The following is a 13,916-nucleotide window of genomic DNA, read 5'->3' as shown; positions in this document are numbered from 1 at the left end:
TCAAGGTCCCTTCCTGTAGTGACAGCGCTGCAAAAGTTCTTACCAGCACACACCTAGTGTTCTTCAGTTATTTCATGAATAAGTGCATCTGAAAGATGTTTCACTGTTCATGAGTCTTGTCTTACTGACTTATGAATCCAAGCAATTTTTGTGCAAATATCACAGCCCTGCAAGGTCAGTTTAAGCAGTGGAATATAAAGTAGTTTTGTGTCTGATTTATTCTTTTCCAGAAGACAGACTTCTCAAGAGCGACATGATAGAAAGCAATTCTGTAGCCCAGGGTCATTACTGTTTGTGAGTAGAAGCAAACCAAAAAGCCTAGTTTTCATTATTTTATTTAGATACCAGAAGGTTCTTCTTAGCCGTGTTTTATAGAAACTTTCACACTTAGTATAAAATGCTTGTAACTTTTTACATCAGGATCTGGAATCTAAAGAAACCCCATTTCTTTGTGATAATACAGAATATTCTCTATTCTACTTTACTTTTTACTTCTTTTGCTTTTGGAGCAATTTTTAACATATCCTTATTGCACGTCAGTCAAATACAATTTGCCAACCGTGCTTATTTAATTCAGGAATGAAGTCTTTCTGTATTTAATGTACCTTGTAATTTGGCTGGAGGTAGCAGCCCTGATAGAATGTTAGAGGCAAAATAAGGAGAAGGGGAGTATGAAACCCAGAGAATAAAAAGAAGGAAATTGTGTGCATTTAAATCATAAGGGAAAAAATAGTGAGAGAGACTGCTTTGAAGGGAAAATGTATTTGAATCATAGCAATTCAGTGCTATGGACAGAAATAAATAAAACCATGTGAGCATGATCAAACATGGGTGTTTTAAGGATTTCCAAGTGTGCTTTACAAATAGCAAAGTAGCCGTGCCTGCAGTTGTAAATAATGGATTTCCTCCTTTCATTTAGGGTGCACTATAACAATTCTTCTTCTTCTTTCCCAAGTGACTATCCCAGGAGAATCCAGAGTGTTTAATGCTTATAATTTAAAGATGGCACTTGGGCCTTTTTTCCTCCCATACTCTGCTCTTAGCTCTATTTAACCAAAGTTTTGCAGAGCAAGTGCCAGACTTCTCGTATTGTTCATTCTTAGCATTTTGGAATTTATGGGGAAATAGAATCAGTAGTTTTCTAAACTTAAATAGAAAAAATTATTCCATTTCCTATTCCCATTTCAGGAAAGCAGTTTAAATGCACAGTTTGTGACTATACAGCTGCCCAGAAACCACAGCTCCTACGTCATATGGAACAACACGTCTCTTTCAAGGTAAGAAAATATATAAATTGTGCTTAAAGTTATTAGGAAATACAGAGAACTTCAGATAACAATATTAAAACTGGCACATTTTCCTGTTTGGTGACAATTAACAGTATATAAACATTTTAATATTTTAGAAATTTTGACTTTATATTCAGACTTTTGAGATAGGGTTATTTTGTTCATGACCAATTTGTAATTAATAGTTTTACTTGACAAAAATATCTGTGTGTTGCAATATGAAACAAGCATTATTGGGTTTGACTGTCAGTCCTTGAGAGAGTGGATTTAATATGTACCTTAAAATGTCCTAGAGAGGCATGAAAGTAAAATTCCCTATATCACTGTTCATTGCCCACCTTAATTTTCCCTGAAGATTGCCAGTCTGTTGTACTGTAGATGAGTTCATATACTTGAAGAAAATTGAAGAGAATTAATTTTAAAACAGCCCATTTATCTGAAACACACATTGGAAAGAGTTTTGAAAATTGTTAGTTTCCGTGAAGTATTGAAATTAGAGATACAGTTTATTTTAATAAATGGTAGTATGGTTTTATTTCTAAATTTCACATTGGTTCTCAGCATGATAGCTCTTAATGTAATGTATTGTCAATTGTTATATTCAGTAAATAGGAATTATACTAGCTTCTTTTCCAGAAAAAAAAGTATTTCGTATTTATGAAAATGTTCATTTTAATGTGAGGCTTTATCTCGACAATAAGCATATTTCTTACTGAAAACATCATACGTAACATCTTTCATTACCTACCAGATCATTGTACTTCTATAAAGAGTACACTGCAGGCATTCTTAACAAGAGCCATAAAGCAGAAAGGCAAGCAGTCTTTACAATGATGATTTAAGTTTTGGAAGACAAAACACCTCATCGAAAGAGATGATACATTTTGAACAAATAATTTTTCTTTCTTAAGTATGTGGTTTTGCTCCGGACTTACATTTTTAAAGGATTTTTTGTAAATGAAAATACATAATTTTCCTTTTTTGATGGCTAAAGTGATGAATGTACTCACAGTGCAGTTCTTGAAATGTAGCTGGTTCTGACCTCGGGATCACTTGTGCATAAGTGTGGCGATTCAAGGCATTGTCAGGAGTACTGACCACTGGATTAGATCAATCAGGAGTATTTGTGTAAAGGAGTTCAAAAAATGTTTGCCTCCTTCTAGGACAGTTGTTTTCATGCTTATGAGACTCAGAGAAATGTCACTACTTATGTGATCTCATTATCCTTTAATCCATCATATTTCCCAGCTCCATGAATTTGCAATCCTGCTGTCCAATAGCAGGTAACATGCGTGACTTGCACAAGAGAGTGCTACAAGAACACAGCAGTCTGTCTGGATTCCTGTCTTTTAAAAATGACAGTTTCAGCAATAGAAAGACAGTACCCATCTCTGAAATATTGAGTAGCTGAATGTTACAGTACTGTCTGAAGTGTAAGGTTAAGGGAGTCTGAACATCACTTTTCTTCCTTATTTTTGCTGTTTGGAGCCTGAAGGAAGAGCATGAGCAATGAGCTTAGGAGTGTTCTAATTAATGGACCCTGACTGCAGACATTTCTCTGCTTTAAATTCAGCTCCTAGATGAACATTTCTGTCCCAACCATTTTCTGCTGAGCAGCTTTAGGTGGGGCTGCTGTGCATGAGACATTTTGCATCCCATTCTCAGGTATTTGACTTTTCCCTGAGGACTTTGGTCAATGTCTGCATGCTTTTCCAGGACCTAATGGTTGTGTCAAGCTTCCTATAACTGTGATATATCTCAGTCAGAAAGTTATTCTCAAAGGTTAACTTTAGGCTCAAATGTTTGTTTTCCTCATTTTTTTCCTTAGGAATTTGTCTCCCTGTCAGTTGAAGAGAGACTTGTTCTTAAAAAATGAATTAATTTAGTTGCCAAAACTAGCTCACCAAATGGTCATAGAATTGCAAATGCCAGGGAAAGGTGAAAGAAAAGGGAAAGGGGAAAGGAAAGAAAAAATGAAGAGAAAGGGAAACCTGTTAAATTAGATTGGCTGTACAACCATGTTGTAGTTTCAGTTATTTTAGTTGTCTTGCTCCCCTCTTTCAGTCCAAAGCTCACAACAGCTGAGTAATTTCATAGTAGACAGTCTCCATATGGACAGACGTGTTATGATCAATTATGAAAACACACAATTTACTGAATTACAGAAACTGTGTAATAATCTTACAATATTGAGAATACTTGTTGTCTTGCACATAATAAAAAGTACCAAATTTAGGTAATGTTTAGTTACACTTTCCATTTATGTTGAATTTCGGAGGGTCTCCTTGAAAGATGCCTAAGCCAGAAATGGACATGGTTTCTTGGGATCAAAACATTGCAGCTTAGACATGTATCCTGAAGAGGTGAGGAATACAGTCCAACATTTTCCTTTTTGCTCCCAGCCCTTCCGCTGTGCACACTGCCACTATTCCTGCAATATCTCTGGTTCCCTGAAGAGACATTACAACAGGAAACATCCTAATGAAGAATATGTCAATGCAGGGTCTGGGGAGCCTGCAGCTGAAGCCCTTATCCAACAAGGTACATCTCCACCATATAAGATTTGTTACATTTTTTTGCTGAAGCAAACTTGGTGTGAAGATAAACTTTTGTGCAATATGTGTTCCTTAGTTTATTGGGTGTTTCATGATAAATTGTTATTCCTTTTTAGTAATTTGGAAATGGCACCTTTTACCCTTCATTCAGAGTCCTTTGTTCCTGGTTTTTAAGGGTGTGTGAACCAAAGTTTTGTTTGACCTTGCCTGTGCTATTTGTTGTTGCATACATTTATCATTGACACTTGTCTCTTTCTGTAAGTAAAGGATCACTGTCTGTTGAAATGAATGATAAATTTCTACCATTCTGCTGATAAATTTCTGTGACAATTCTGCAAGGTTGAACTTGAGGTAAGGTTGAGCAAACATAAGGAAAGAGACTGAAGAGTAAATAGCAGCAAATCATTCCCCCACTAGAAAAATCTGGGGTAAAAGGAGAGTACAGGTAAAACAGGTTAGGAATTGTTATGCTCACAATCTTGTTTATGGGCAAAGGAAGCATGTCTGTGTAAATAACCCAATACTTCATTAGTAGTATAACAGAAATCTTAACATTCTAATTTAAGATTTGTCTGACTCACATGAGTAGCTTTGCTGTTACTCACTGGGTAGATGAACCAAAGCAAAACAACTGATCATGCAGTCAGGTATGTTTTTGGGTGTAAAGCTCCTTCAGTTCTAGTGCCTGGTGTGAGGAATATTGAGCGAGGAGAAAGCCAGATTATGTATTAAAGTGTGTTGAAAATACTTTAATTCTTGGTAAAAGTAAGTTTTCTTCTTTGTTACTCGTAATTTTAGAAAGTGTTTTCCCTATTTTTTAATAGAAACTATGAACAGTTTAATAATATCTTTTGAAATCTTCAGTTTCTGGTTTCATTGAAGAGGAACAGAGACCAAAGTAATGCTGATGTATTAGATAATGAACTAAATAGAATTCTTCTAAGGTTACATTATTTCTAAATGGGATTTCCAAACCATTCATCTAACACATAACATTTATCTATTGAAGGCATTAATCCATGTTAAAATATTGAAATCATGACACAGAGAAAGATAACTCAATCTGAGACTCTCCTTTTAAACTGGCACTGTAAGGGGAAAAAGTGTAACTACAATAAGTAATGGGTCTGTGTTGTTTTTATATAACATTTCGTTGTTTCCTTTTTGTCAGAAAACCAAATAATTTTAAAAGTAAATATCTATAAATTTCAGGGTAGGAATATATAGTATAATTTTACAATTATTTTCACAGACAGTGTAAGTCCATGGGGAACCTGCAGTTGTTTTAAGGAAGTAGTATTTGCTTGGTCAGTATTCAGAGCCTTTATTTTGTGGTCACCCAGATGAAGGAAGAACTGTGCATTATAGGGAGCTTTGTTTAACTTCCCAAATATCTGAGCACTGCAAGGAATTATTTGTCTGTAGCCACTCTTAGGAATAGATATCAGTGAATGAATTCTCTTTGTATAAATTAGGGATCATACTTGCAATGTTTTGAACAAATAAAATTAATCATGAGCTGATTAGGCTTTCCCTTTGGGAGCCAGATAAATGCACTTCTGAAAATAATTCTTTTCCACTGAAACAAAACAACTGTAAAGTTGTTGAGATGCAAGAGTAGCCTTAAAATGGAGATATTAGGGTGAGATGAGAGAGAAGAGCCTTTAACTTTTCCTGTGGTGGATATCCTTTTTCCACCACATTGGAACATTGGACAGTGATTAACAGGATGAAATTTAACAAGGTCAAGTGTCAGATTCTGCCCTTAGGATAGAGTAATGCCTGGCACAGGTCTTAGTAGGGAGATCAGCCCTGCAGATGGGGATCCAGGAGTGCAGGTTGGCAGCAGCTCTCCAGGAGCCAGCAGTGAGCCCTGGCACACCTGAGGGCAAACCCCATCCTGGGGTGCATCGAATGCAGCATGACCAGCCAGGAAAAATGAGGATTATCCTGCTGTGCTCAGTGTTGGAGCCCTGAGTGCAGGGCTGGGACCCACCAGGTGAGGATGTGAAGGTTCATGACTGTATCCAGAGGGAAACAAAGCTGGTGACGGGGATGGAAGTCATGTCCTGTGAGGAGCAGCTGAGGGCTCTGGGCTTGTCTGGTTTGGAGGAGGCTGAGGGGTGACCTCATTGCTCTCTAACAGCTTCCTGAGGGGGGGAAGGGGAGAGAGGTGCTGAGCTCTTCTCCCTGGGATGCAGTGGTAGGAAACATTGGAATGGTTCAAAACCGTGCCTGGGCATTAGGAAGCATTTCTCTACAGAGAAGTTGATCTAACACTGGAACAGCCTTCCCAGAGAGGTGATCAGTGCTCCAAGGCTGTCAGTGTTTGAGGGGCATTTGGGCAATGCCCTTAACAACAGCTTTAACTTTTGGTCCTCCATCATTTTGTCAGGCAGTTGGACTAGATGGTCCTTGTAGATCCCCTCCAACTGAGCGAGCCTATTCTGTTCTTTCCATCTCTGACTTCACATCCTTCTTTCTCTTCCCCTCCTTACACAGCATTTATATTTCCTGTGCTGACATTAGTACTGTGTCTGTTTTCCACATTCATCTATGTAAAAGTCAGGCATTTTAGAGCAGTAATGGGGCATCAAATCCATGTAGGAGCTATGAAGTCAGTGTCTTTTCTCCGGGCTCTGTAATGAAGAAAACTATATTAATAGGTGCAATTTTCCCACATGCAGCTTCCTTTGCCAACTCAAATTCCTGCTCTGTGATGCATCAGATGGATCTTGCACCTGGGGTCCAAATAAGACCAGAGATTCTTTATCATGCTATAGAAACACTGAGTTTTTCTCAGTGTTTTGGTGTCTCACTGAGGGAAGAATTGTTCCTTGTGGGAGACATTTGCATTTGGAGGTGATAAACATGAATCCTACTGAAGTTAATAAAAGTTTTCCTGATTTGCAAATCAGGTCTTCTGTATTTGGTTCACACAGCACAAGCAGATTACTGTGGACACATTATGCAGTATGACAAGTCATATTTGTCATATATGACACCTGAGTGTCATACAAGGTAATAGAAATTCTTCACTGTGAGGCACTGAAACAAGTTGCCCATTGAAATTGTGGATGCTCCATGCTTGGAAGTGTTGAAGCCCACTTGAGGCTCAGGGGCCCTGAGCAACCTGTTCTAGTGGAAGGTGTCCCTGCCAGTTGGCAAGGGGTTTGGAACAGGATAATCTTTAAGGTCCCTTCCAACCCAAACCTTTTGATGATTCTCTGTCTTTCTGAGCTGCTTGGGCCAGAAGTTGCACCTTGCTGTCTGACTAGCTTCTCTTTAGTTTCAATTTACTATATTCATAGATCTGAAAAGCAATTTTGGAAAATTATTCATATATTCATATAAAGGAAGAAGACCTTTCAGACCTGATATTAAACAAACCCTTTGAAATGAAAGGACTATAGATGAAAAGGAAAAGGAGAGAGTATCAGCAGGCAAAAAAGGCTTGGAAAGAAATTGAGAGGGGAAAGTAACAAAGATTAATATCTAGTAAAAGCTGTCTATATCTATTTGTATTGTATTCTGCTTGTTCTAAGTTACCCACTGAGCCCAGAGTGAATGCCTCACACTTGCTCATCTCCTCTACTCAATTGGTTTTTGACTGCATTGCAGGCACTGCAAATAATCTTAATTGGAAATATTTATATGAATGTAGACTGCTGGACTGTACTCAAGATTCCTAGAATGAGCTTATAAATAAATGAATGATTCATGGAAGAGGGAATGTGTTCATTTGAGCAACTGCATTGCCAAGGATAGACAGCAGTATTTAATTTCTGGGCTTGTGGTAGAAATTGGAATCACCCAGGATCAGAGAAATGCTTGGGATTTTGCAGGGTTTGTGCATGTTTCTTTGTTTAAGTAGAAGTCTATGATCTGGCATTTATTTTAGTGTTATAAAGTAATAAAGGAAAATAAATACCATAAGAATTCAATGTATTCTGCAAAGGCAACAAGAGTACTATGCACTACCCACTAGTTTTTCTGCAAGGCCCTGCCTGTGTGCTCATTTGATGGCTTATTTTTTTAGTTCCACTTGCTTTGTGCTGGGCAAGTCACATAAAGTTTTCCTCAATTTTTTCTTTTCTCCTCACCAATCCTCCCTCCCATCCATAAATATTTTGTTTATGTATCTGAGAGACAGATTTTCATTTGTATTTGTGCAGCTACTTGTGCACACATGAGGATTCAGTTGTGGCCTCGGTGTTCTGTTACACAGCTGTCATCATGTGCTTTCTTTGGACAGAAAATAAGAGTTATCTTATGGAGATTTTAGGCCAATAAATAAACTGGAGAGCACATGTCAATGGAAAAAAGTTATGGAGCTATATAAGATCTGCCTGCAGTATTTTGTTACAAACATCAGTTTTGTTATTGAAAGTAGTAAAGGCATGTAATTCATTGGCTTTCTCTGTATGTTACCCATTACTTTAAAGAATTATCTAGAAATTAATTTTTCTGAGCTTTCATATCAAGTCACCGATATGGAGTTCTATATTACCAGTTTAATTCTGTGCTTCTATTACTTGTTATTTAATTAAAGTCATAATGACAAAAGTTACAGATTTAATTTACCTGGGGTGTTGTTATAATAGTTTCAATAGCAAAGTAATGCAGGAAAGTGTTCACTGTTTCACAGCAATGGGTTTTTCCTCATGCTGCAGATTGGTGTGAAATTAATGTGTAATTTCATTTTTTGTAACTGATAACATCATTGTTCTAATCTGAACTTTCTGAGTTTCCCTTAATAGTGAAGCTATTTCAGATTTGTTTAGAGATGAAGTATTGAGCATCTACTCTTAACAGTGAAGTTTGGTAAAGACTGAGAGAGCAAAGAGGGAGGTTTGTGTAGTAACAAGTGTCGGTGAATCCCCTAGAGACTGGGTGTAGTTATATTCTGTTTTATCAAAATAAAATGTTTACTTCTTTTCACCTGGTAGGATGCCATATGGTAGGTTTCCATTAATGAAAAATGGTCTGTTTTTTCTGATCACCTTGTTCATAAAGGACTGTGCACCCAGGTCTTGGCTAATAACCAGCTTCTGTGAGTCTGTTTGAAGCATTTGAACATGATGAGTAAGCATCATCTTTGGCCACAATGATGTGGAGTCAGACACATCTAGGTAGCAGAGTTCCTGCAGTGGCATAAGGCACTTCCTGAGCCATTAGATTTGTTAAAGTGAGTTCTGGTCACCTAATGCAATCATTTATCACAGGCAGGTTATTCTTGTTCTCTTTAGTCAATAGAGGGGGAAAAAGGAGAAATACTTATTTGCATAATTACAAGCAGCTGAGATCTAACATCTGACCAAATGATTTTCATAAGAAAAGAAGTAAAAGCTGTTTAATCTGGTGTAGAAAATTGGATTCTCATGATTTCGTCATACTCAGTTTTTTACCTGTAATGCTGCATACTCACACAGTAAACGTGCTAACTTCATGTTATGTGTCATTTTGTAGACAGAAAACTTTATTTACAGTTTGCATGTTAACATAAAACTCAAGAGCAAAGATATCTGGGTGAAGAGGATATTACTTTGTTAACTCTTCCTAGTTTACTTTGCTAATGTACAAATAAAAAGAACAAAGTTTGAAAAAACTGGAACAGCTGTCCTAGAGAAGATACATTTAAAAAAAAATTATTAAAGCGTGCTATTGATGTATATGTTAAATATTAACATTCTTCATGTTGGACAAATGGCTGCAGGAAAACAGTTACATGGCTTGATTGAGATGGGGTCAAATTAAACGGGTTGTTACTGCCTTGAAAAAGAATTATATGAAAATAGCCCAAGGAATTTATTTGTGTTTCCTTATAGGTGGCATTAAATGTCCTGTTTGCAGCTTTGTGTATGGTACAAAATGGGAGTTCAACAGACATCTTAAAAACAAGCATGGAATGAAGTTAGTGGAGAATGATGGGGAGACCAAATGGGAGGTAAAGCAAAATATCAATGGCTTTGACCCTAAGTTTTTTTAAAATTCTGGGGAGAAAAGTAAGGATAAAAATAAGAAGCATACAAAAATGTGTTCTGACTTTATATAAGATCAGAAGGTCATGGGATCTTATCTTCATTTGAATGCATACCTTGCTATGTCTGTTAAATTTTAATATATGATAGGGTTAACAACCTTGTAAATGCTTATTTTTGCATTTTAGACTTCCAGTCCTCTATTTGCAGCAGGAAGGGTGAAAACTTTAGCAAAAAACCATGAAATTGAAAAACTTACGCATTTTTTAATATACTGAATAGTATGTGGTGTTAACTGTAAGATGAGCAAAGCTGCAGAAAAAAGCGTATGTCTTGGTCCGGAGAAGGCTAGAATCTAGAACACAGAATTTTTAATTGATCAGCTGAAAAAACGATAATGTTGTGCAGAGTAAGTCTTCTATGATATGTTCTGTGTTTTCAGCTTCAATCCTGCAGATGCAGAATCGATGGGAAAACTACAGATTTAGACACTGCTATTAAAAAATTATGATTGGCCAGCTGAGTGTCTTCCATTGCCCGAGCAGGCTGATTTTGAAGTCCAATGAGAGGAAAAAGCCAGGAGCCAACTGCAGTTGGCTGACCTCCACAGCTTCAGACCTCTTCTGCTAAATTTCAGTCTGCCCCCATCACAAATCTAATGCCTGATTTGGAAGAGCTGACCTGCAGGTCTTGTCTGATAGTTATTGAGTATCCCCACACAGAAGGATAAGTCCTTGAAAAACACTGGAGTAGGTTCTATTTGGACAGCTGTTCAAAGAAGGTGGGACAAGCATTTTAAAATGTAGCCCTTCTAAGCCTTCTATCCATATTCCAAGCAATTATCTGTACACTTTCCCAGTAGATGCCCAAAGCTGAAGAAGTAAGAGGGATATCCTGGATGCAAGAATGTCTCTGTTGCTGAACTGGCTATAAAGAAAGAGTCCCATCAGAGCAGGAATACATATTGACAGCTTTGTCTTGAAAAAAACATAGCTTATGGAAAGGATAACTTTTCTGAAACAAAATGCCATTTTTTCAAGCTTCTGCGGTGTTTTAGCAGATCTGCATTATAAATTCATTTTGCTTAAAAGTTCTTTTCTCAACTCTGATGTAGTAGAAGTCTGTTTTTAGTTCTAAAATAACTGTGTAACAAAAATAAATTCAGCTTATTATTATTATTCAGACAATAACTTAACATCCTTAGAACAACTTTTGAAGTAGAATCTAGAACACCGTGGGATGATATTCCCAACTCCCATGTAATACTCTTGAATTCTGTTTCACATCATATAGCTCTTGTTACAGTATTTGTTGTCCAAACCCATTCCTTATTGTTGTTTAAATCACTGAAATGAGATTATTCATGCCTTGGCTGGGTTTTGTTTCCAAGTTAACTGCTGAAGTTGCTGAGGAAGCATCCACTCAGTATCTCCATATCACAGAGGCTGGAGAAGATGTTCAAGGCACTCAAGCTGCTGTAGCTGCGTTACAGAACCTTAGATACACTTCTGAGAACAGTAAGTCACCTTTTTCTAGGTTGGAACACAAATACACCTTTTTTTCCAAAATACCTTATTCTTTTGAGTGTACTGGGCAGTACATGATCTCCTGTGATCTCCTATTAAAAATTATGAAATTAATCATCCAGAACTTACTTCTGGGGGGGTTATATTTTCTCCAAGTATAAATGAGAAATTATAATTCATTATGAATTTCTATATCCTGGAGTCATTAATACTTATCACTGCCTGTTTTGCACTTTATTATTAGCTGTGTGGAATTTCCTGCCTATATTATTAAATATAGTGTGAAATTAGCTATCTTGGCACAGTAGATGATGTGTATCTAATGGCAATCCTCTGGCTGCTATTTTTCTCCCTCTCTGGCTTTAGTCAGCAAGACTGCAGGAGCGACATGGTGGAATAGCTCATTTACCACGTTCCCAAGACAGCACTAACAATCTCAATTCTGATGGTACACGAAACTAAGTGAGCTATTCTGTATCAGGTTGAGGAGGAAAAGAGTAGCATTAGATAATGTCTGCTAAGTGGGAAATAACAAAAACTGGAAGAAAAGAAAAAATGCCCAGATTTCTGAGAGCGTTAAAACAGAGACTAGAGTAGATATTCCTATGAGCGTTTTGTACTGCATATAAATAAATGCCCTGGTTATCAGAAGACAACATTTTACAGTTGTTTACCAGTATGGTCTTTATAGTTCACAATACAGATACATGTCAAAAACTCCCACTTTTTACAGATTTTCCAAGCATGTTGCAATTTAATTACATTGCTACCAATTTCTGTATATTATTTTAATGAGTGGAAATTCTGAATAAGTGAAAACTTCTTGAGAACTTTCCTTTAACTTTTGTATATCTAAATTAAAATAAACATTGTCATGGAATGTACTGTACATAGTAGTTTTTATTTTCAGCTTGAGGCAATAGTTTTCTGAGTAGTCTTGCTTTTACAGCATCCAACTTCAGATACTCTTCCAGCATATTCCCTCTTAGTATGAAAAAGGTAATATCTTGTCTAAAGGCAGTTTTATAGTAAAAAAAAACCCAAAAAAGAGCAAGCAAACATTTTTCAGTACTCAGATACACTTTTTTCTTATGTAAATAACAAAATATAAATACTTTCTATTTGAAATTAAATTATCTGACCTAGACTACTATCACAGTATCAACCTCAGTTTGAAAGAATTTAAGTTAAGAAATTAGATTTATTCTTCTTGCTGTCTCTTTTCTATCTCTCGCAGTGATTAAAGTAAACATAAGGCAGCTTTACATGACCCTAACAGTTCCTTTCTCTGTCTGACATTTCCCTCATGCTGACAATGGGCATGTGGGAATAGTGGGCCATTGGTGGGAATTTGTATTCCTGCATAACAGAAAACATTTTTCTGCATTCAGGTATTTCACACTTTGTGAGAAGTCAGAGTACAACTATAAATGGGGTTTTTTTGGTTTTTTGTAAACCTCCCTTTACTCTGGCAGGGCTACACACATTAGAGAATTTTTTAAAAAGCACAGATGTTCTGATCCAGTGTTTATAAAGTGGTAAGTATGAGCTTTCCCAAGCAATTAACTTTTCCCTTCAGCATGTCAGTAATAAAACTACTTCTTTTAGGCTGAGGGGTATTGCAAAGGACCAGACAGATGGTAAACACAGGTTTCTAAAGTACCAAATGGGTGTTGTGGTTATAGGTATACAGGTAGGTTGTGTGTAAGATGAATGTCTGGTAATACACATTTGGATTTGTAAAGCCTTGCAGCTTCCTACTTTGCAGTTACTGCTATGAGTTGTGGCTGTTTCTTTATTCAATGTATTCTTTTAGATCTCTTTCAAATAGGCATAGAAATGCTTGGTGTGGCTTCACTTGCTGATTCATGCATTCCCTCGGCAAATTTGTTCCGTGAATACTTTCCTGACACAGATCTGTTATTAAAGTGTCACATTGTTGAGCCTTTTGAATTGTACCAACAGTGCTGCGAGTCAGGGCTGTGCTACTTAGATTCACATAGCCTCAGAACTGCTCTACTGTGATGATCTTATGGCTGCTGTCTTTCTGATAAGGTGAAAGACTGGATCCAACAGCTGTAAACATCCTGCAGCAGATCATTGAGTTGGGTTCGGAATCCCACGATACCACTGCAGTGGCTTCTGTCGTTACCATGGCACCTGGCACAGTGACAGTGGTGAAGCAGGTAAGAGCTCTTTTCTTCTCTAAACCAGCTATATTTAATTTTCATATATTTATTGTGATATGGGGTTACTTTGCAAGGGACAAATTTTAAATGATCATTCAAGACACATATAGAATTTTTCCTAAACTAATTTTTCACTGGGTGTTGTGTGTATGTGTGTTCACATGCCCACACGTGTACATGTTTATACTTGTATACACATACATCTTTATACATCTAAAAATGCATATATTTTTGTATGTACATAAAATATGAATGAATAAGTACATGTATTTATGTGAAAATACAGCTTTTTTCTAGCAGGTGTTTTCAGGCTCTGTAAAATAGTGTACTTGTATTTTGTGCAGACACTTAGTGCCATTTTCATCTAAAAGATTCA

At 36.8% G+C, this 13,916-nt stretch overlaps 1 protein-coding gene across 4 annotated transcripts in view; it reads left to right on the top strand.

Annotated features, from left to right (window-relative positions):
* ZFAT (zinc finger and AT-hook domain containing) overlaps nucleotides 1-13,916 on the top strand; it is a 78,917-nt gene that overhangs the window by 51,467 nt on the left and 13,534 nt on the right. For 3 of the 4 annotated variants that reach the window (XM_069005526.1, XM_069005527.1, XM_069005528.1), the window contains exons 11-15: nucleotides 1,189-1,277; nucleotides 3,692-3,830; nucleotides 9,673-9,791; nucleotides 11,216-11,342; nucleotides 13,407-13,537. In XM_069005526.1, the coding sequence (XP_068861627.1) occupies nucleotides 1,189-1,277; nucleotides 3,692-3,830; nucleotides 9,673-9,791; nucleotides 11,216-11,342; nucleotides 13,407-13,537 (605 nt within the window). The other variant, XM_069005529.1, reaches the window with a different exon arrangement.

The sequence above is a fragment of the Aphelocoma coerulescens genome, chromosome 2 (assembly GCF_041296385.1).
Source record: "Aphelocoma coerulescens isolate FSJ_1873_10779 chromosome 2, UR_Acoe_1.0, whole genome shotgun sequence".
Classification (NCBI taxonomy): domain Eukaryota; kingdom Metazoa; phylum Chordata; class Aves; order Passeriformes; family Corvidae; genus Aphelocoma; species Aphelocoma coerulescens.
The sequence above is the reverse complement of the archived record's forward strand: the minus strand, read 5'-3'. Positions and strand labels throughout refer to the sequence as shown.